The following is a 19298-nucleotide window of genomic DNA, read 5'->3' as shown; positions in this document are numbered from 1 at the left end:
TAATGTTTGTGCATTAATGAGTGCTTGGGTTCTTAGATGAATGGATTGAGTGAATCATAATTCGTGACTATTTGTCTGTCTGTCTGTCCGTGTGTCTGTTTATATGTGCTTGCGTACCTAGGCACCCTATCTATGTACATCTCTTATGCTGTCTTCAGCAACCTCTTAACCCGCCCTTCCAGATTTCAAACTCCGCTTCATCCTGGACGTCGCCTTGCTCGCTCACGGACCCGCCGGTCCAAGGAGCGAAGACAAGTTTCATGGTCCGTCGGACGCTTCCCCCCGGCGCTTGTTGTGATGGTAATGGTGGTGGTGGTGGTGGTGGTGGTGGTGGTGAGGGACCAGGAAGAGGAACTTCTGTCTCGTCTACTGCCGGGTTGGACTTTTCTGGGGTATCCGAGGGCTCTGCTGGCTGAGAGGTCCGGTTCTCATTGTCTTCGTTCTCCGGCTGTTGTGATGCTGGGGGCTCATATGTTGGTTTCTGCTTCTCGTCGGACCGAAAGGTATCCTCGAGGAGAGCACTGTCCCACTCGACAACCCGGGCCTCCTTCTTCAGTGCGATCCGACAGGCAATCTGGGTGGCCCAGACGAGGCCCAGCGCTGGGGTCTTGTGCGATGACCGCGGGAAAGCGGGGTAGAAGCTGGAGAAGGAGGGTTGGAGCGTGTCGCCCCATCCGGTGAAGAACCGCTGCTGGTGCAACAGACTCAGCAGCTCATTCCGCACGGGGTTGCCAATCAGGTAGGACCCGTCGAAGGGCTGCTGCGGCTGGGGATCTTCCTCGGTGTTGAACGGTGACGAGGGGAAGCTGGACGGCGATGATGGGAGGATCGCGGCATGCGGCGTCAGCTCGACGTTCCGGGGATCCAAGTGCCGTGTTCGGGGAATCGGGGTGACGGCGTGTTGCGATGACAGCCATTGTCCCTGTTGCTGTTGCTGTTGCTGTTGCGTGGAGGGCATCGGCGAGAATGTACCTCTCCGGGGCAGTGTGGAAGGCCCGTCGAGGGCGTCGATCCGATCTGAGACCTGGTTTGCGACGACGATGGCGATGTCTTTGTCCACGGCTAGGTTCCGGAGTAGCTGACCGAGCTTGGCAAGCTCGGCGGAGCGCATGGACAGACCGGACAGGTTGTGAGATGAATGCTCGGCTCGGTAGTTGGAGGTGATGGAGTCGATGATGACGAGGCCGACGCTGTATCGTGAGATTGCGACAGGGAGCTGGAAGTTGAGGATGTGGTCCTGGGTCTCGAGATCCATGGCATTGATGGACATGATGTTCTCCAGGGAGGGGGCGTGAGCTGGCGGCAGGGACGAGAGATACGGGTGGGATTCGATCAGCTGCGACAGTCGCAGGGTCGCTAATGGGGCCTCGGTGGAGATGTAGATGGCGTTCTTCCCCAGACCGCGCGGCGCAGGAAGCTGCGCGGCGAGGAGAAGAGTGAGAAGGAATTGCGTCTTGCCACTCCCACTGCAGCTGGTTAGGGCACTGAGAGAGCGATATGCCGATGTAGACCCTTGGAAAGCGGGCATACACACCTCTCCCCCGTCACTTCCGTCACATAACCGGTTGGTATCCCGCCCCCGAGCAACGCGTCCAGCGCGGGGTCCAGCGTACTGATCGCAGTCCATTGCGACAGGTCTAGCTGGGTCGTCGGGCCCGGGACGACGGGGACGTCGACGCTGAGGCTGGAGCTGGGCTCCTCCGCATCCTGCCTGTGTTCCTCGAAACCGACATCGTGGTGGAGAGCCCGGGTGATCTGGGCGGCCAGGCGGCGGACGTCGGCGGGAGGCACGCGGGCACGTTTGGCGACCTCGAGGGTGTCGAGGGTGATCAAATCGACGGTGGTGATGCGGCTCCTCTCGAGCGGGGGCAGAATGTGCGCGTAGGGCTTGGTGGGGAAGTCCGGAAGGACCGAGAAAAGATCCATAAGCGTGTTGGAGTCGACGAGGCAAAAGGCGAGGCTTTCGCCATTTCTCGTGCGGCGCGGAGACGCGCGCGCACGTGCCGTGTGGGTGACTCAGGCAGCAAACCGTAGTTATACTTGCCCCTCAACAACTGCCCACCATCTCGCTTCTTCTTCTTCTTCTTCTTCTTCTTCTTCTTCTTCTTCATCCTCCGTTCACTCCTCTCGGTTTCTTGCCCAAACTATACAGCGCTCTTCGAGTCATTAACCTCTACAGTTCTTCTGTACACGCGTCCATTCCACAGTCACCCCCATACCCAATTACAAATTATCCACCCGGAGGCCGCATTAATGGCAATATAGTCATGGCTCCTTGCATCGGCCATCCGGGGTCATGTTTCTGGGGTATGATGGGACGCCTCATCTTAACCCCGGTAGAGAGGCAAGGACCTGCTATCGGGACTCATGTTGATACTTATCGATACAGATGTGGGTGTCGGTAAATCTCGGTCGACGGACAGGGAATATCTGGCATGCAGCAATTTGGAAGTCGAGGAATATCCAATATTACGGCTCGGAGATGCTTCTGGTCCATGTAAATGATCGCTCGGGCTTGTGCTTCCTACTCTGCCCGAGGCTGAATAATGTTCTGTATGCCATAGTCATTCCGTTTCGGAACTCATACAGCTGCTAATCCGTGGTATAGGAACGATGCGGTGGAGCTGGAAGATCAATATACTTACTCTCCGTTAAGGGGGGGCATATTGCTACTAGTAGGCACCTAACGGAGTCTCGACTGTGACGTCGTCTCCGCGTTTCTTAGCCTGTTATCACTCCGTACTTTGGTTGGAGATATGATCGCTGAAGGCCAGTCCAAGTCGAGATGTCGAGATCCAGCAAGAGTCGAGACACCACCACCACTGGGGGTCATGTTCATGCAGCAGTGGATCCCCCCTCTCCGACCAGCTGGAAACTCCCCCTGACCAAGCCATCTTACTCCTGACAGCCTATAACGTCAGAAACTATACCCGCGGCTCCATCGGCCAACCACCCAGCATCCGCAATCCAAGCAGATCGGATAACACCCATCCTCCCGAGCGATCACGGCGGAGAAGGCCTCGAACCGACCGGGGTCTATGTAGCGTGAGCCAAGACCTCCATATCATTGGCGGAACAACCTCCCACAGGGAATATTTCTTTTTTTAGGTCGTTCCTGAAATCTGGGACCTTGATTCTTCACCTACGGAGTCTCTAGTTGCAATATTGAGAGAGTGATGCACGGAGTACTTGCCGGATATGATCACAATCCGAGGGTACTAGGTAGGGAGGTAGTCTGGAAATCCGGATTGACAGTTCTCATGACGCCAGATGGGAGGCCGGGAGTCGAATGACGTCGACAGATCGGCCCTCTGGACGACTATGTACACATCGCCATTGGAATATGCGTACTATTCTTACCAAGCAAGTGCACAGGAGACATCCGATATGCAATACTTACACAACACCACCCCCACCAGGCCACACAAGGTACATACCTACTGGGGGCAGTTTAGAATAGGGCACTGTGCGTATGACACAACACAGGAGAAGAAGAAGAAGAAGAAGAAGCAGCAGCAGCAGAAAAAAAGGACAAGGAGCCCCGTAAAACGCACAGACACACCAGCAGCAGTAGCACCGCGTCCAAGCTCAACAACGGCGGCGGTCGGTCAGTCAGCCGGCCGACCGCCCAGGAAATCGAGATCATAAATGATCTCTACCAGTCCCAGCTACAGCTGAGGTGGAGTGCGGACCACAGGACTGGTGTTGCGCGCGCCCAGCCCAGTAGTGCCCACCCATCCACTTTCCCACCGCCTGCATCCCTGTCTGGCTGGGAAATACGAAGACCGGGGGGGGGGAAGGTGATGTATCTATCACATTAGGCCAGGGGATGGGATGGATACCCCGAGCCAGGAGACACTAGCAGTAGTACCCTGGGAAAATAACGGTCAACTAGGACAGAACTAGACTAGTTGGGTCGATAGTGACAGTACTTATCTACTTAGCTTACTGTGCACACTGCACATACCTTAGTTACTTCTCTAGTCCATAGCTCAATATTATGACAGCGTGATCGATACATAGATCCCCGGGATAGGTAAATAAATAGGTACCTACCTAGGTACCTAAACAAGCTATTTTTCCACTCCGGTGGAGCGGTCCGGATGTGACGACGGTCTGTTCCTCCACGGAAGCTGACTCTCATCGGAGGTCGGGGGGCTCAATCCTACCGGTAAATAGTACGGATACTTAGATAGTATTTTGGTATAGGGAGGAGACCGAAACGGACAGGAAGCTATTGATGCTGACTGACAGGTCTGGGGTTAGCCCTTAGCCCTTATCCCTTAGTCGTATGTCTAGTATAGTATCATCGAAGGAGTATTATGATCCGCCCCCTACCGACTAGTGGCTATACCTGAATACGTTATATTGACAGGCAATCATCCAGCCACGGAGGTGGTCCTACTGTACGTACGTATGTTCCTAGATGAGGATCGACGCAGGGATTCTACTCTGTCTGGCTATATGTACTGTAGTATGCACACCACATACCCACACCTAGGAGTTGTAGACTGGTAGGTAGGTCAGGATCGGATATACCCCAGCCCAAGCCTGGAGATAATCCTCATCTCATCTCATCCCATGTCTTACAGAAGTCCGTCACTTGACTGACTCCTGGACGGAGTTCGCCGAACTAGGTAGTAGGTAGGTAGGTGGCATGTAGGTGGTAGGTGGCAGGTAGGTAGGGTAGTCTACTACTACTATTTCTATTAGTAGGTAGTAGCAGTAGTACGACCTCGTCCATCTGAGACAAAACGTTGAAGCTACTGAGCAGATTAGGGCTCCGGAAGCCCGGCATGTGCGACCTACCCAGGGAGTAACTTTGACACACGGTAGTATTGTGCATATAGTACGCCATAGATAGAATAGAGACCATTTAGAGTTTGCACATGCTTGGGGATCAGTCAGTCAGTCAGTCTGTGGAATTGCACAGCCACAGCATCTTGGGCTAGCTACTACTTACCTAACTACTTATAGTTATGCTGATGATCAACGTCACGGTTGCAAAAGTGCCTGAGACAACTCGACGCTCGACACTCGCCAGATGCAGGTAGTAGTAGTACTGTAAGTACTAGTAGGTAGTAACATTGGGGGAACTGACCAATCAGATGGTCCCGTCTGCTCTCTTCCCGGGTTGATGCTATGATAGATAGGGTTAAAGAACAGGGATGAGTCTCCTGCGGATGCGAGGAATGTAAGTACTAAGTTCGGAGTACAATGCCCACATCTGATGTGCCAACCACACACACACACACTCTCTCTCTCTCTCTCTCTTGTCGTGTTTTCACCCTTGACTGACTTTTGCGATGAGAGTTGTGCGACCATCCTTAATATTACTGCTGGTGTAATGCTGAAGGCCGAGTGTCGCCGCGTCGGAGGGAGTATACATACTACTACCAATTATTGCCAGCTCCAGATAAAGAGGAGGGGGTGGAAGCAATAATAAAGGCGGTGGTGGTGCTGGTGTGGTCGGGTGGCATTGCCACATCGGAGCCCTGGAGGGAACCACGGGGCGACATGAAATAAAATGAACAATAATATCGACACCCCCCCCCCTGGGACAGGGATGCCCCATGAACTTATCCCAAATACCACGCCCATTCTTCCCAGTAGTTGCCTCCCAGGCCCATGAGACTAATACCGAGCTGTAGGAGCTACCTGCCTAGAACTAAGTAAGTAATAATAAACCCTGCCTTGCCTCCCAAATACCAAAATCTCACCCATCTCTGACCACACAGCATCCATGCAGCCCGACCAAGAAGATCCATGCGGGTCGACCCGACATTGTGGTTACTGGGTTATTTTCCCTCGGTAGTGCACAAACACTTTATGCGCAGCCGGGATCCGACGAGGTGGATGGAACTGAAGTATCCATCGTATTGTATTGTTCGAGGACATCCTGACTTCAGTAGTCACATACTATGGTGTTGTGTTGTCCTTGACCTCCAGTGTTCTGTCGCGGTCGGGTCGGTCTGTAAGTACTAGGTAGGTGTATGTGTTGTGTCCACGTCAAAGGGAGAGCTACTACTAGCTAAGCTCCATCTATCTACTTAGTGTAATGCACCATCAGAGCTGACAGTCTTCTGGATCGCATGCAGAATCGGTCGTCGGTCGGCGGTCGCTCAGGCGATGGCTCCGTGTCTGTGTCTCTGCTGCACGTAATCAACGGTACCACTCTGTACGACAACGGTGGCAGGTGCGGACGACTGCGACTGTAACTGCGGACAGTGGACACGTATCCCGGTGACGAGACAGACGTAACGAATCGATCGAGGGCAGACGAGTTAGCCTTACTCCGTATCCATGTTACAATTCCCCCCCTTGCCCTCCAGAGTCCAGACAAGGGCTGTGATGTTGCTCTCGAGTCTCGAGTCTCGACACTCGACACTCGACTCGAACGGACTCTAAACCTGATCCTCGTCACGCATCCCAAGAACGGAGTAGACGATGGAGCTAAAGTGCTTGATTCACCATCTAGATGGAGATCCCCCGGAGAAAACTCCCCTTTTGAGGACTTAGCCCGAGAACGCAGGGGCGATATTTACCGGGGAAGGTGCGCAGTGGGCCTGTGTGGGCAGGGTAGTACGGAGTATCTATCCGTATACACTGCCTAGTAAAGACTTGGTGCTGGATGACTGCTAGTAAGGAAGCCGGCACACGAGGACTCAAGCCGGACTGCTTGTCCCTCGCCGTTGTGCCGCGACGATCGAGTATCGACCCCCTGAGCGACCGATCTTAGCGATATTACTCACTACCTACCCCGTAGTCAGGCTAAACGTCGGGTGAAATTTATTATAGGGTTTTGGCGGCGGCTGTGGTACGAGAAAAGAGCTGCAGTGGGGTTGGTCGAATGGATAGTACTCCGTCCCTAGATAGTACCTATCTACAGAATAGGTACTAAGTAGTCCATCACAGCACCGCCAGTGGACAGATGTGCCTGGCTATTGTAACTGCACTCACAAAACACGGACTCAGGCGGCAGCTGAACCATCAACCATGGAAACTGTCAAATATCTGGCTGATGGGACGGGGCCGCTTCATTCGGTGCGGACCGTCAGGGTGGGGCAGAGTGAAACCTTGACCAACCATTCTCCAGCGCAGTCATCGCACGATGATCGAGAGTCCGTGACTCCGTCCGTCCCAGAGACTCAAGCGTGGAACGGACCAGGCAAAGCCGGCGCCTGACGCTCGGGTTGAGCCCAGGGCAAGTGGGCTACACCAGCTGGGTCGTTGCCCACGAATCATCTCCCCGGCGGCCATGGACAGGGTGGAACCCCCGCGTCGTGATTCGCTCAGAAGATTCGTCCCTCCAGAGACATTCCCCCGAGCTATCCCCAACAGGGCAGGACCATGGCGCCTAGACGGGCCTGGTGGTGCTGGGCCCGTAAGGCTAAATTACCTCCAGGCTGAAGGACCAAGGATGGCGCGCCCCCCTCCAAAGGAATGGGATCATATGCAAGATGTCGGGGCTGGGACCCGTTGGTGCTACTGCCTGGGGGGGGTTTCGAACCGTGATAGTTTCTTCTGCTCGAGGCGACAGTTGCAGATCCCATTTTACTGACTTATACTTACACCTATCTACGGAGTGCTTATGTACATAGTATATACACAGATATGTATAGTACTATCTATTCGGGGAGAGGGGCGCGCCGGTCTTTCCAATTTCGAACAGACCCCGACTCCTGTAGTTTCCAGTTAAGATCGCCGGGGCTTCGATCGATCGGGGGGGGGGGGGGGGGCAGATTTGCTTTTCTCGGGCTGTTTGGTTCTCGTTCGGCCGGTACCGGGAATCAGAATCACTACGGAGTACTGACGTGCCATTGTCATTTCAATTTTTTTTTTTTTGCCCCTAGATACCGTGTCTATCTAAACCGGATCCGCCACTGGAACCTGCGTCCGCATGTGGCCAGCCCTAATTTGGTGCCAAGGACAAAGTACGGAGCTCTACTACCGACGGAGGACGGAAACGGACACGGACACTCTCGCTCACACTCCCTCCCCGGCCCCCCCCCCAAGGAAGATTAATCTCTCCTTCCTCGAGACAATTGGCCCCAGGTTTGGAGCACGTATATATGCAGGCGGAGGACATAGCCAAACTCAAAAATGGTGCCATATTTTCTTTTTTTTTCTTCTTCCTTCTGCATTCCAGCGACAGAATTTGACTACGGAGTATCTGCCTGGATAATTATTCCACGTCGAGATACGGAGTACTACCTACCTACCTAACCTATTTCCCCGACTCAGGGCCGTTTCGTATACTTTTTTTCGCATCCGAACTGTAACCATCCCCGGGCGTCTCCGTCCCGAACCATCCTTCAGCAATAATAATAGCCGCCAAAAGGATTAACCGGCAAGGCGCAGAAGGCCAGAATGCCATCTGCAGGGTGGTCACTGCCATGTGACTGTGAGGGTTACTAGACTTTCTAGGTAGAGCAGCAGACAAAGAGCGCATGGACCAACCCCGCGGTACTCCAAAAGGTTTTTTCTTTAAAATGAAAAAAAAAAAAAAGGATTTAAACATCCTTTCTCGAGTTCCCAGGCATTTGGGATAAGCAACCGGCCCGCTGGGCTGGGTATTGCAGGCCCAATAATACACAGCGGTATACGGTCCAAGCGGTGACGGGCAGGGGTCGCATTCGGGTACGCACTTGTCTCATGTGAAGGGCGGTTGGAATCCAATGATCCATCATCCAGCATGCGCCAGGGTTACCAACCCGGTGGTCAATTTGGCCGTACCGTCAATCGTCAAGCTGAATGCTGAATGCTGAGAGATGCTCGTCGCACCTGTGACACCCCCGATCGCCTACTCACGATCCCCATCGAGGATGGACGACCGACCCTGGTTTTTTTTTTTTCCTTTTTTTCTTTTTTTCTTTTTCTTGATCAATCCCGAAGAACCAAATCCCGAAGCTGCAGAGAAGCGCAGAGCCCACCCTAAATATAGGCGATCAAGTAGTCTGTATATACCGTCCTCCCTCTTCAGTAAGCAGTAGGTACCTACTTAGATAGATAAAGATAGTAGATGGATAGTCGCCCCGGCATTTCTCCCAGCAACAGATCTCATCCACGGACTATTAGGGGAGGCCAATAGCGAGGCCGACTGGTTACCCCGTCGTCTGCGCATCAATTTGGAAGCGATGGCCCTTGATTGAATGATTTGAGGTAAGCGAGGTGTGATCGCCTGAGGAATCGCGCTCTCCCTGAGCCCTATACGGAGTACCTCCCTCGACTGGGAGCTCTCCCTGACGGTGTAACTCACAACGGACGCACCTCAGGTACTCCGTACTTTCGTAAGGCACCTTTCTCTGCTGTTAGTTACATAGATGCTTGTCTCGTCCTCTGACTCGACATACCAGGATATGATGACCCACCGATCCAGAGCAGCAGAGTCAGTCCGTCAGTCAGAGACTGAGGGGCCGACCGAAGGGAAGCGCCAAGCCGGCCGCAGTCGCCAGAGCCTGTCCCATTGAACTTAACCGCTGCCTTAGCTTTGGCTAAAGCATGGGCGTGGCCGCACAGTGGATCGGCCAGTCTGCTTCCGCCTTCCCCTCTCCATCTCCTTTTTTGCACTTTCAGTCCGGTCCAGTCCAAGTCTCCACCCCTCCGGCTCCGTAGTGCCGGTCCAGTGGTCCAGTGGTCCAGTGGTCCAGATACAGAGTTTAGGAAGTACTTACGGCGGCAGACACTTCCACCGAGTTGTGCGTGACTTGAACTGTTGTCATGGATGATGATGTACTCCGTACAGAGAGCGAGAACATGGCGATCTAGCCCTAGGAGGTATCTGGTTATTGTAGTCAGTGCAGTAACATGTACAGGTATCGTTAAGTATGAGACCCAAACACGGGGTGAGGGAAAGCGTAAATAATCTTCAAGTCTCAACCCTCCAGAGAAAGAAGCAGTCGGGAGTGGGCCGCCGCCCGCGGTAATTTTACTACGACCCGAAGAACAATACGCCCGCACCACTCCCACGGCGCCGTCTGACTGGGTGGGCGAGGGTATCTATACCTTGCTATAGCGCATCGGCCTTCCTTCGTGGTTACGGCTGACTCTGCCACTTGCTGCTGCCACTGCTGCTACTGCGCTGCGATCCCTCTCCATCCTGTCATTATTCTGCCGCCCGTTCCCATCCTTCGTGTCTCCATCTCCAACTCCAACTCTATCCTCCTCCATCCTCAATTACCTCCTCCCCTCCCCTCCCTCCCCTTCCCTACCTCTTCCTCTCTCCTCCCCCTCCTCCCTTCTTCTCTTTCCCCTCTTCTCCCTCCACGCTCTCTCCTCCTCTCTATTCCTCTCTCTCCATCGCACGGGTTAGTCGCTGGGTTATCTTTCGTTCTGCTGCCTACCTATCCGTCCACGACAGACCTGTCTCTATACTCTTGCTCTTGCTTTCGCCCTCTCGTTCGAGCTGTATATTTATTTTGCCTGTCGGACACTTCCATGTTGACTCCTGCAACGGTTTAAGCTGTGCGACGCATATCGGCCCACTACTTCCTTGCGAGGTCTCGTCCGTGTTTCAACCGCCCCGCCGGCTCACAGGATTCTCTCTCGGTCGCGTCCGAGCTGAAGACGCAGAAAACTTAATCAAGGACGGAGAGGGGGAACAGGAAGCACTGCCTTGGAAATCAACTGAACTAGTACACGCCCAATGCAGCTTTCCTGCTGATTACTTCAAGTCTCGTGTGTTTACCCAGTGAGTGGTCATCTCCCCACCTTCGACGGGTTATCTGATCATCTGTCGCCATCCTCGATGTCTCCGTGCGAGGATGGCAATGGCTGGTGGGCGGGAAGCTAACGTCGTGTAGGTTCATCCAGCCTCGTGCAAAATGGCAACCAGACCTCCCCTATCGCCTCCGGCCAACCAGACGGAGTATTCCGTCAGCCGCATCACTCGAGAGGGAAAGAAACTCACATACAAGCTCAATGTGATGCAGCAGCCTGAACGGGCCAGAGCATGCGGTGCAGGCGCCAAATGTACGATCCCCGCGGGACAGGGTTGCAGAGAAGACTCGTGTTGACTGTTGACTGTTGACTGTTGACAGCATCCGCGGACCGTCGCCCTGTTGATCCCCCACCCGTCGTCGAGCTGCGTATCTTCGAGTCTGACCCGAACGACGACATGCACCGGACGGACATCACCTTCGCCTACAACGCCAATTTCTTCCTGTTTGCGACGTTGGAAACCGCTCGCCCCATCGCGCAAGGACGGCTTGCCCCGACCCCGACATTCCCGGTTCTCACAGGTGTTCCAGTCGCAGGAGTCGCATACCTGGATCGCCCCTCTCAGGCGGGATACTTCATTTTCCCGGACTTGTCCGTCCGGCACGAAGGCGTCTACCGGTTGAGCTTTCATCTATACGAGGAGACCAAGGACAGCAAGGACGCGAGCGAGGGGGCTCGGATTCAGTCCCCCATGATGACGGCGGATCCGTTGAAGCCATCGGCCCCGAAATCGTTCCTGGAATTCCGCCTCGAAGTCGTCTCGGTCCCGTTTACGGTTTTCAGCGCAAAGAAGTTCCCCGGATTGACCTGCAGCACCTCCCTCAGTCGGATCATCGCAGAGCAAGGTTGCCGCGTTCGCATTCGACGCGACGTCCGGATGAGACGACGAGGAGACAAGCGCGCCGAGGAATATGACTACGATGAAGACAAATCTTACCACGGCCGAATCCCTGACCGTTACTCAACGCCCGATACTTATGTCCCGAACCCTCTTGAGCGACCTCGATCAACCAGTATCGGCACCATCGAGCATGGGTTCCCTTATGGCGCCGAACCCCCACGGCGGCCTTCTGTGACCGAGTACGGCTTCCCAACCACCCAGGTCTATCAGCGCGCGATTCCACCTGCGGCTGGGCCACCACAATCGACACCATCCCCGGCTATCGCCGTCGGGCATCCCGGTCACAACATCACCTACCAGTCGCATCTCTCGTTCGGCGCGACGCAGACACAATACCCAGCCGCCCCGCAAATACCCCGGACTCCTCAGTCTGCAACAACCCCGACACATGTATACGCCCCTCACCCATCGTACCCGCACGCGAGGACCCTATCAATGAGCACCGAGTACGATCCTGCTCCATCTGTTTATTCTTACCCCCACGCGCGGCCCGACCATATCCAGGCGCCATTGCCGCCCATGCGCTTGCCGCCATCGACTCCGAATGTGCAGCCCCCCGTGGAGCTGCGTCCTTCGGATCCCATCGCATACCAAGCCGCGACCCAGCCCGTTGCGCTTCAAACCCAATCTCCCACCAATGCCGTGCCCTCCCTGCCGTCTCTAAAATCCATCTCGGGCGAATTCCCGAATAACATCCCCCAGCACACCAACAATGCTACGCGCAGTCCGAGCCTTGAACTGCCCGCGGGGAAGCGACCGCTTTGGGAGACTGGATCGACCACCTCTTCGAAGCGGTCCTACGAGAAATCGTTTGGCTACGACGAACGCCCCCTACACAACGGCATGCGGATGGACGCCGACAGCATCTCCCCCATGAGCCGGAGAGCGTCTGACGTCGTCCCCATGGCCATGGCCGTGACCAAGACGCGCAATGAAGAAATGGCGTACAAGCGAGCGAACGGAACGACGGTCACGCGACTACTGCCGTCCCTTGAGTAAAGCCATGTCGGAGACGGATTGAAGCATTTGACCATTGTTTGCACACGGCGTCCTGGCGCACGGGTCGCCCATTTGGGGATCTGTTCTTTTTGGGGGGCATGGGGGTTTCTGAGCGATCTGGCCCGCGAGAAGGGCCTCGGGGGTATTCTTTCACGACACCAGACTTTGACGTTTATACCACCTTAACCTTCACCCTCTGGCTGTTCCTGTATATGACTCTTACTACACTTTGCTTTCTGCTTATACATATTCCCCCCATTTGTTGTTTTTTTTTTTGGTCCCCTGCCATCGGGGTCGGGCGGATGCCGCCCGATCGGTGGCCGAGTCGTTTACCCTGCGTTAATGCTTCCTCGTTCTGGGTATTCCTTTGGGCCGTGATTTTCCTATGTCGTGAAATTCCAGTGAAGCAAACGGGCACCCGACTGAGGGGTGCCCCGCGATCCCAGCGCAGCATTATCGTTTCTCCCACGCCGGGCCCGCACGGCCAGCGCCATAGCCATAGATAGCATTGTCGCATTCCATGGGAGAGAGCTCCCGGTTCTTCCTTCAGCTCGTGCCGTGCGGTTCTACGGGGAGTGAATTCTGGGCCTCCGATAGCCTGAGCAGGAGGAATGAGACGAGGCATGTGAGAGTGCCAGCGAGAGATGGGGCCACTTGATCGCATCCGCCCTGAACCGTTGTCTGTCTGTCTGTCTAGCTACCGATGCCGGTAATAGTTGTGACTGGGTGAGTCGTGCGTAGTGAGCAGTTCGTAGAACGCTCATAGAGCGAAGCTACCGGCAGCAGGAGACGTGGGAGAGAGTCGCGAAGGTGTAGGAAGACGAAGCATTCTGGGATCGGCGGCGCGGCTTGGCGCATACTCCAGGATCGGCGATGCCAGGCGGGGGAAATTGGCCGGCGTGTAAACAATCAACAATCAACAAGAAGTCTTACTCGCGCCAACTCACCGCCATCCATTCGTCCTCTCATCCCCTCTCTCTCTCTCTCTCTCTCTCTTCTTCTCGTCATTCCTTACCTGTCCTCTTTTCCTTCTCCTGCCCTTTCTGCTTTCCCCATGCTCTTCCCTCCATCCAACCGGTAGCCGCCCATAGTCGACCGACGACCCGACGACCCGACGAAGAGCAAGTGCAGCGCCGTGTGACCCCGGATGATCCGGATGATGGACCACGACCCTGCAGCCCAGGTGAGTACTTAGATCTCCCTGTTCCTGGAGATGGGGAGGGAGCGTTTCTCCCTCCCTTGCGCAGTGGGGTGACACCCAAACCCCCACCCTGTCTGTCTATCTGACACCTCGTCGCGCGATCTACAGATGGACACCACCACCACCACCACCACCATGGATATCGACTCTCTCGAGGCCGACCGCGAACTCGAGCAGATCCTCCAGACCACCTGCGCCACCCACGTGGCCCGCGAATCGCGTGTGCGCAAGCACGCCCGCAACCCCAGCGACTCCAGCGCCGACTCGGGCTTCACCTCCGACGTCTCTGGCCGCTTCGACGACGCCGAAGACTCAGACTATCCCTCCAACCAGAGCCGCTCGCCCTCCGTCCACTCCACCAAGCGCCGCCGGTCCACGGATTGGCCGCTGCAGAAAGACAACAGCAAAGCCAACACCGGCGACGAAGATAACCAGCCCCGGGCGGAGAATGCCAAGGAGAGTAGCAACCCTGCCGGTTCTCGCCGACCGTTTCACAGTGCCAGCGGCAAGAACGCGGGCTCGCCGCGGAATGGAAGACATTTGCGCTATCCCGGCGCGTCCCTTCGTGGGCGTCGCTCGCGCTTCGTCGAGGGGAGCATGAATGACTGCGTGAGCGAGAAACCCCCGAGCATCTTCCTGCGCGAGGACGCGCGCAACGGCGCCAACACCACGGGCCAGCGGCCGTCGGGAATCTTTCGGTTTGGGAAGGCGATCGCATCGGCATTCAATCCGTTCGGGCAGTGGGGTTCCAAGCATCCACCGGAGGCGAACAAGCCGGCGGGCGACCCTCTCTCGCAGGCGGAGAGGGCTTACGCCGAACTGAAGAAGTCCGGGTACAAGGGCACCAACAAGGGAAGCTACATACAGAGTCTCGCCGAGTCGAACGCGCCCCAGCGGTCTTGGAACCCTATCCCCGAGCATGTCGAGCACGCCGAGCACAGGCCCGTGGGACGGCATTCGCGACAGAACTCGGGCGACGTGACGGAATCGGCAGGCTCGATCCGCTCCTCGTTCCAGGAGCTGCGAAGGGCCAAGTCGTCCTTGGGGATCCCATACATGAAGCGACAGGACTCGAGCAAGTTCTCGGAGGAGGCGGAGGGGTCGGGCGTGCGACGGCCAAAGTCCCGGAAGGAGCTCCAGCGGCAGGCCAAACTGATGAAGCGCGTCAGCGACCTGGAGCTCAAACTGGAACGGGCCCGTCGCGAACTGCGCGAGTTCGTGGGCGAGGAGGACGAGGTACTGGCACCGACTCCCTACGTGGAGAGGCCCTATCCCAGGAAATTCGTGCCCGGGGCGCTCCCCTCGCTGCCGTCCGAGAGACTGCTGCATCCGGGGGCAGGATCGCTGAGGTCCCCTCGAGCTGTATCAGCCCCGTTGGCCTCCCTGGCGGAGAACGTCCATCGCAGCATCGTGAAGCAGCCGCCCGGCACCCCCCAGATGATGACGCCCAGTGACCGACCCCGGCAGCCCTCCCTGAGCGCCGACAGTCCCTCGCTGAAGCGCAAATCGCCCGATCCGCAGTCCCCCCAGGCCATCCCCCAGACAGACCCCACGAAGCAAACCGGCCCCCGCAGCGAGGAGATGGGGGATATGCCTGCACACTGCAATGAAACCCCGACCCCCCGCCGCGCCAAATTCCCCAAGATGGTCACGAGCGACAGTCCCGGATCCGTCGAGCGCAAGCAATCCAGAGACCACGGCCGGTCGCCCAGCGAAGAGCGCGGACGCCGCCGCTCGCAGCCGCTGCGGTCGTGCAGCACGCGCTCGCCCTCCGCGCGCCGCCGGGCCTCCAACTCGCGCAGTCGCACCCAACCACCCAGCCTGCGCATGAAGAAAGGCCGCGCCGATCTCCGGTCCCCCAGCACCAGTAATACTACCACCGAACCCACCCAACCTCACCCCCAACTCCCCACCGACCCCGAGAACGACAAGGAGAACCTGAACCAGCAAACCGACCCCATCGCCATGGCCTCGCCGCCCTCGTCCCCCACCAAGACCACCATCGCCGACGAAACCCCCCTCTCCTCCCCCTCCCCGAGCAAGAAGAAACCCGCCCGTTACGAATACATCCCGCCGGTGCCGCCGCTGCCGAAGGACCTCTCCGCCACGGCAGCCAAGGTCGATAGACGACTGGCCCGGGAGATGGGGAAGAAGCGCGAGGCGCGCAACAGGGCGAAGGTGCAGATCGGTGGGCCGCAGGTGGCTGAGGTGGTGGGGGATGGGAATTTTCAGTGGCCGGAGGATTTCTTTTGACTGGATGTTGTTGGATGATTGGTGGTTCATTGGATGGCTTTACATATACCGGTGTTGTGAGTGCACTGAGTGGTATTGGTATTGGCTATCAGAGTGGAGTGGAGTGGACTGGACTAGGCTGTCTTTCTGGACTGTCTTCCTGGCCTGGACTTTTTTTGACTTGGATCCGGATGGGTATTACTTATCTATCCATACTACCCTTCTTGTCTATCTATCTACTTGCTGTACCTTGGCTACTTGGTACAACTGAGAAGAGCAAGACGATGGATTATGAATGAAGGACAAGAGGAATGAGAAGGAAGGATACGGATTAAGCCGTCCACAGACCTTGGACATGGTACCGACTGGGTTAGTTGGCCCAGTCCCGTGTGTGAAGAACGACAAAGAGAGAAAGCGAGAAAGAGAGAGATGGATGAACCGGTTCAGACACATCTTGCTTCCTTGCTTGGGTCTTGATGGCCCTGCCTGCTATGGATCATTCTGTGTTTTGAATCGTGTAGAGGGGGTTTCCTATGTTTTCTTTCCTACTTTCCCTTAATGAATGTAACGACGTGATGACCTCAATGAGCATTGATGATTTGTTACTGCTGCTGCTGGACTGTAGACTGTAGACTGTAGATTTGATGGATCAGAAAGATAGATAGATAGATAGATAGATATTGCGTTTTGTACACACCACCACTTATTTCTCCCTGGTACAATGTGGTATCTGGATATCTAGATACAACCTGGTTCGTCCACGTCACTCACTCACTCACTCACTCACTCACTCACTCACTCACTCACTCACTCAACCTACCTCATCCGTCTCACGCCAGATCCAATTCAAATCCCATCTACATCTACATAATGGCCGTCGCATTCGCATGGGATCCCACTCCACCTATAATCAAACAGTTAGCATATCTCTCCACCCTAAAGACAACCAAACCACCAGAATCTCAACCCACTCTAACCCACCATCCCAAACCACCACCAAACAAACCCCTCTGCTCAAAAAGAAACCCAAAAGGAAAGAAAGAAAGAAAGAACATACCAAGCACATTCGCAGGCGCACTCGTCAAAAAAACCCCCCACCTCCCGACCTCCCTACACCTGGCCGCCAACGCCTCCAGATCCCACATCTCCCCAATCGGCATGCCCCACAACGCCAGGATCTGCTGATGCATATACCCGCCCTCTTTGGCAGGCGGCCACGCCTCGAACGTGGGACTATCGCCCGCCACGGCCGCGAAATAGCAATCGTGGAGCCAGTCCAACATGTCCTCGTCCTGGGAGAGGCCGGCGAACGTGAGATCCTCGTGGCTGCGACGCGAGACCTCGCCGCGTTGCGCGGGCGTGAGGCTGTGGTATCGGTCGACGAAGCCGGAGCGGATGAGTAGGATGTCGCCCGGGCGGATGTCGCCGCCTTGGTGCACGGGGCGGAGGTCGATGCCTTGGGAGGCGGCGCAGAGGGTGAGTGCGCGGAGGGTGATGCGGTGGGTGGTGTAGGGGTCGTAGGGGGCGGGGTGGGTGGTGGTGTGGTAGGTGTAGTAGTCTAGTAGGATGGCGCGGGAGGTGATGCCGTGGGTGGCCCAGTGGTGGATGCTGAGGGTGGTGGGGGTGGTTTTGATGGTGGTTGCGGGGTCTTGGGGGGGGAATTAGTTGGGAGGTTGGGTTGAGGGGATGGGGGGATGTTTGTGTATGGATAGTCTGGGTGGGATGGTGGACGTACGTTGTTGTAGAAGGTCTTGGATTCAAGGTGGGCGAACTGTATGCAGGGTGGGTGGGGTTTGTTAGTGGGTGGGTTTGATATAGAGCCAGAGGTGGACGTAGAGCCAGAGGTGGAGGCAGAGGACATACATGGCGAAAACCATCCCACTGGGTACTACTCTGCGTATTCAGAGTATACGTATCATCAAAGACGACATCCTCCACGACCTCCTTGATATCATGGTGGAAGCACTCACGGCCAAAGGCAGGCGCTTCGGGGATATGCAGTGGAAGACTAAACATATATACATCAACAAACGTCACATTTCCCTAAAGGTAATAAATAGTCTATATGTTCGAGGTGCATACTCGAGCCGGAACATTTCTCCGGATATGATTTCCTTCGCTGCCTCTTTCACTCTGGCAGGAGTGAGCAGGTTCAAGCGTCCCAGCTGCAGTGCATTAGAATCACAATCTTGAATGAATCTTTTGAGAAAAGGGCAACCACTCACCGCGTCATCTTTGCCCCAGACCCAGGCTGCGTCTTTCGGCGCACCCGGGATCTCGGGGAGCTCTTTGCGAGAGGGAAACCTCTCGCAGTTCGGATCCCAGGGGAGTTGGTCGGGGGCTTGTACGTTGGAGGTGGGTGTGGACATGGTGCTGGTGCTGGTGCTGGTGCCAACGGTTGTAAACGAAGCAGACGTACAAAGGATCTCAGCTTCTTGGAGGAGTTGTCCTGCCTGCTGCGCACGACGATCGCCTTCGCCTGTTATATAGCGAGGAGAGCTAGCGCTTTCCCCCGCCTCTTTGGATGCGGCGTGACTGGTTCACGGTGGAGAGGGTGTGGGACACGGGACGAAGTTTCGTGGCACCCTCGGCTGGATTTTGAGTCGCAGGCTCTCGCTGGAGCCTGGACGGGCCAGTCGATGAATGATCCATTGCTCAACAAGCTCCCCACAGGTGGAGGATGATCTGACATGTCGAATTCGGGCATATGCTGGGGAAGGGTGTTGAGGAGGCAACCGAGGCTGGGTGGAGTGGTGTGGTGGAACTGGACAGGTGTGAAACCCGGAAGCAGATCGATGGTCGTCTTGGACGGTGGAGAGGTCGACTCTCCCAGTCACATTGGTGGCGATGCCTGGGGACGATGATGCTGGGCAACTGTTCCGTGGTACGGAGGGATAGACGATGAGGAAGATCGATCTCCGCAATCCGCATGGCGAAAGGAAAGGCGGCTCGTCACGGGGACAGAACCGTATGATCCCTGTTGCTACACAGTACAGCAGTACGCAGCAGACGTACAAGAGCTTAATATCTACAATAAAACAGTCGGTAGACCAATTGGCCCCCTTTTTTTCGGTTTTGCATTCGTAGGGAATCATCTTGTTATGATACAGAGCATCGGCCACCACCCGCTACATCAAACAGGCAAATGCAGCAGGGCTGCGGACCAAATGACTCGGACAAAAGCCTCGCTCTTTCCTCGTACGGGCGGCAGTTTAAAAAACATCATCATCGTCCAGACATGCGACG

The 19298-nt window shown here is 55.9% G+C and overlaps 4 protein-coding genes across 4 annotated transcripts; 2 read left to right on the top strand and 2 right to left on the bottom strand.

Moving 5' to 3' along the window:
- The first annotated feature begins 10586 nt into the window (after nucleotides 1-10586).
- Nucleotides 10587-12705, top strand: veA (sexual development activator VeA). Its single transcript, XM_025548624.1, has 3 exons — nucleotides 10587-10690; nucleotides 10803-10971; nucleotides 11040-12705. Exons 2-3 carry the CDS (start codon nucleotides 10824-10826, stop codon nucleotides 12617-12619), a joined length of 1728 nt encoding a protein of 575 aa, XP_025398002.1. The 5' UTR covers nucleotides 10587-10690; nucleotides 10803-10823; the 3' UTR covers nucleotides 12620-12705.
- An 820-nt stretch (nucleotides 12706-13525) lies between these two features.
- Nucleotides 13526-16210, top strand: BO70DRAFT_65667 (putative nuclear RNA binding protein). Its single transcript, XM_025548623.1, has 2 exons — nucleotides 13526-13802; nucleotides 13929-16210. The coding sequence occupies exons 1-2, from the start codon at nucleotides 13767-13769 to the stop codon at nucleotides 16071-16073; spliced, it is 2181 nt and encodes a 726-aa protein (XP_025398001.1). The 5' UTR covers nucleotides 13526-13766; the 3' UTR covers nucleotides 16074-16210.
- Nucleotides 16211-16915: 705 nt separating this feature from the next.
- BO70DRAFT_372176 (uncharacterized protein) lies at nucleotides 16916-18421 on the bottom strand (the record flags this gene model as incomplete). The annotated part of the gene is made up of 5 exons (XM_025544835.1): nucleotides 16916-16956; nucleotides 17110-17700; nucleotides 17784-17823; nucleotides 17916-18060; nucleotides 18135-18421. 5 exons carry the CDS (start codon nucleotides 18419-18421, stop codon nucleotides 16916-16918), a joined length of 1104 nt encoding a protein of 367 aa, XP_025398000.1.
- BO70DRAFT_388246 (uncharacterized protein) lies at nucleotides 18135-18937 on the bottom strand (the record flags this gene model as incomplete). Its single annotated transcript, XM_025545974.1, has 2 exons — nucleotides 18135-18217; nucleotides 18278-18937. A coding segment is annotated over one exon (345 nt), but the record flags the coding sequence as incomplete, so codon positions are not given.
- Between the last annotated feature and the right edge of the window lie 361 nt (nucleotides 18938-19298).

This window comes from Aspergillus heteromorphus, assembly GCF_003184545.1.
Source record: "Aspergillus heteromorphus CBS 117.55 chromosome Unknown BO70scaffold_18, whole genome shotgun sequence".
Lineage (NCBI taxonomy): Eukaryota > Fungi > Ascomycota > Eurotiomycetes > Eurotiales > Aspergillaceae > Aspergillus > Aspergillus heteromorphus.
Note: the sequence above shows the minus strand (reverse complement) of the source record. Positions and strands in the feature narration are given on the sequence as shown.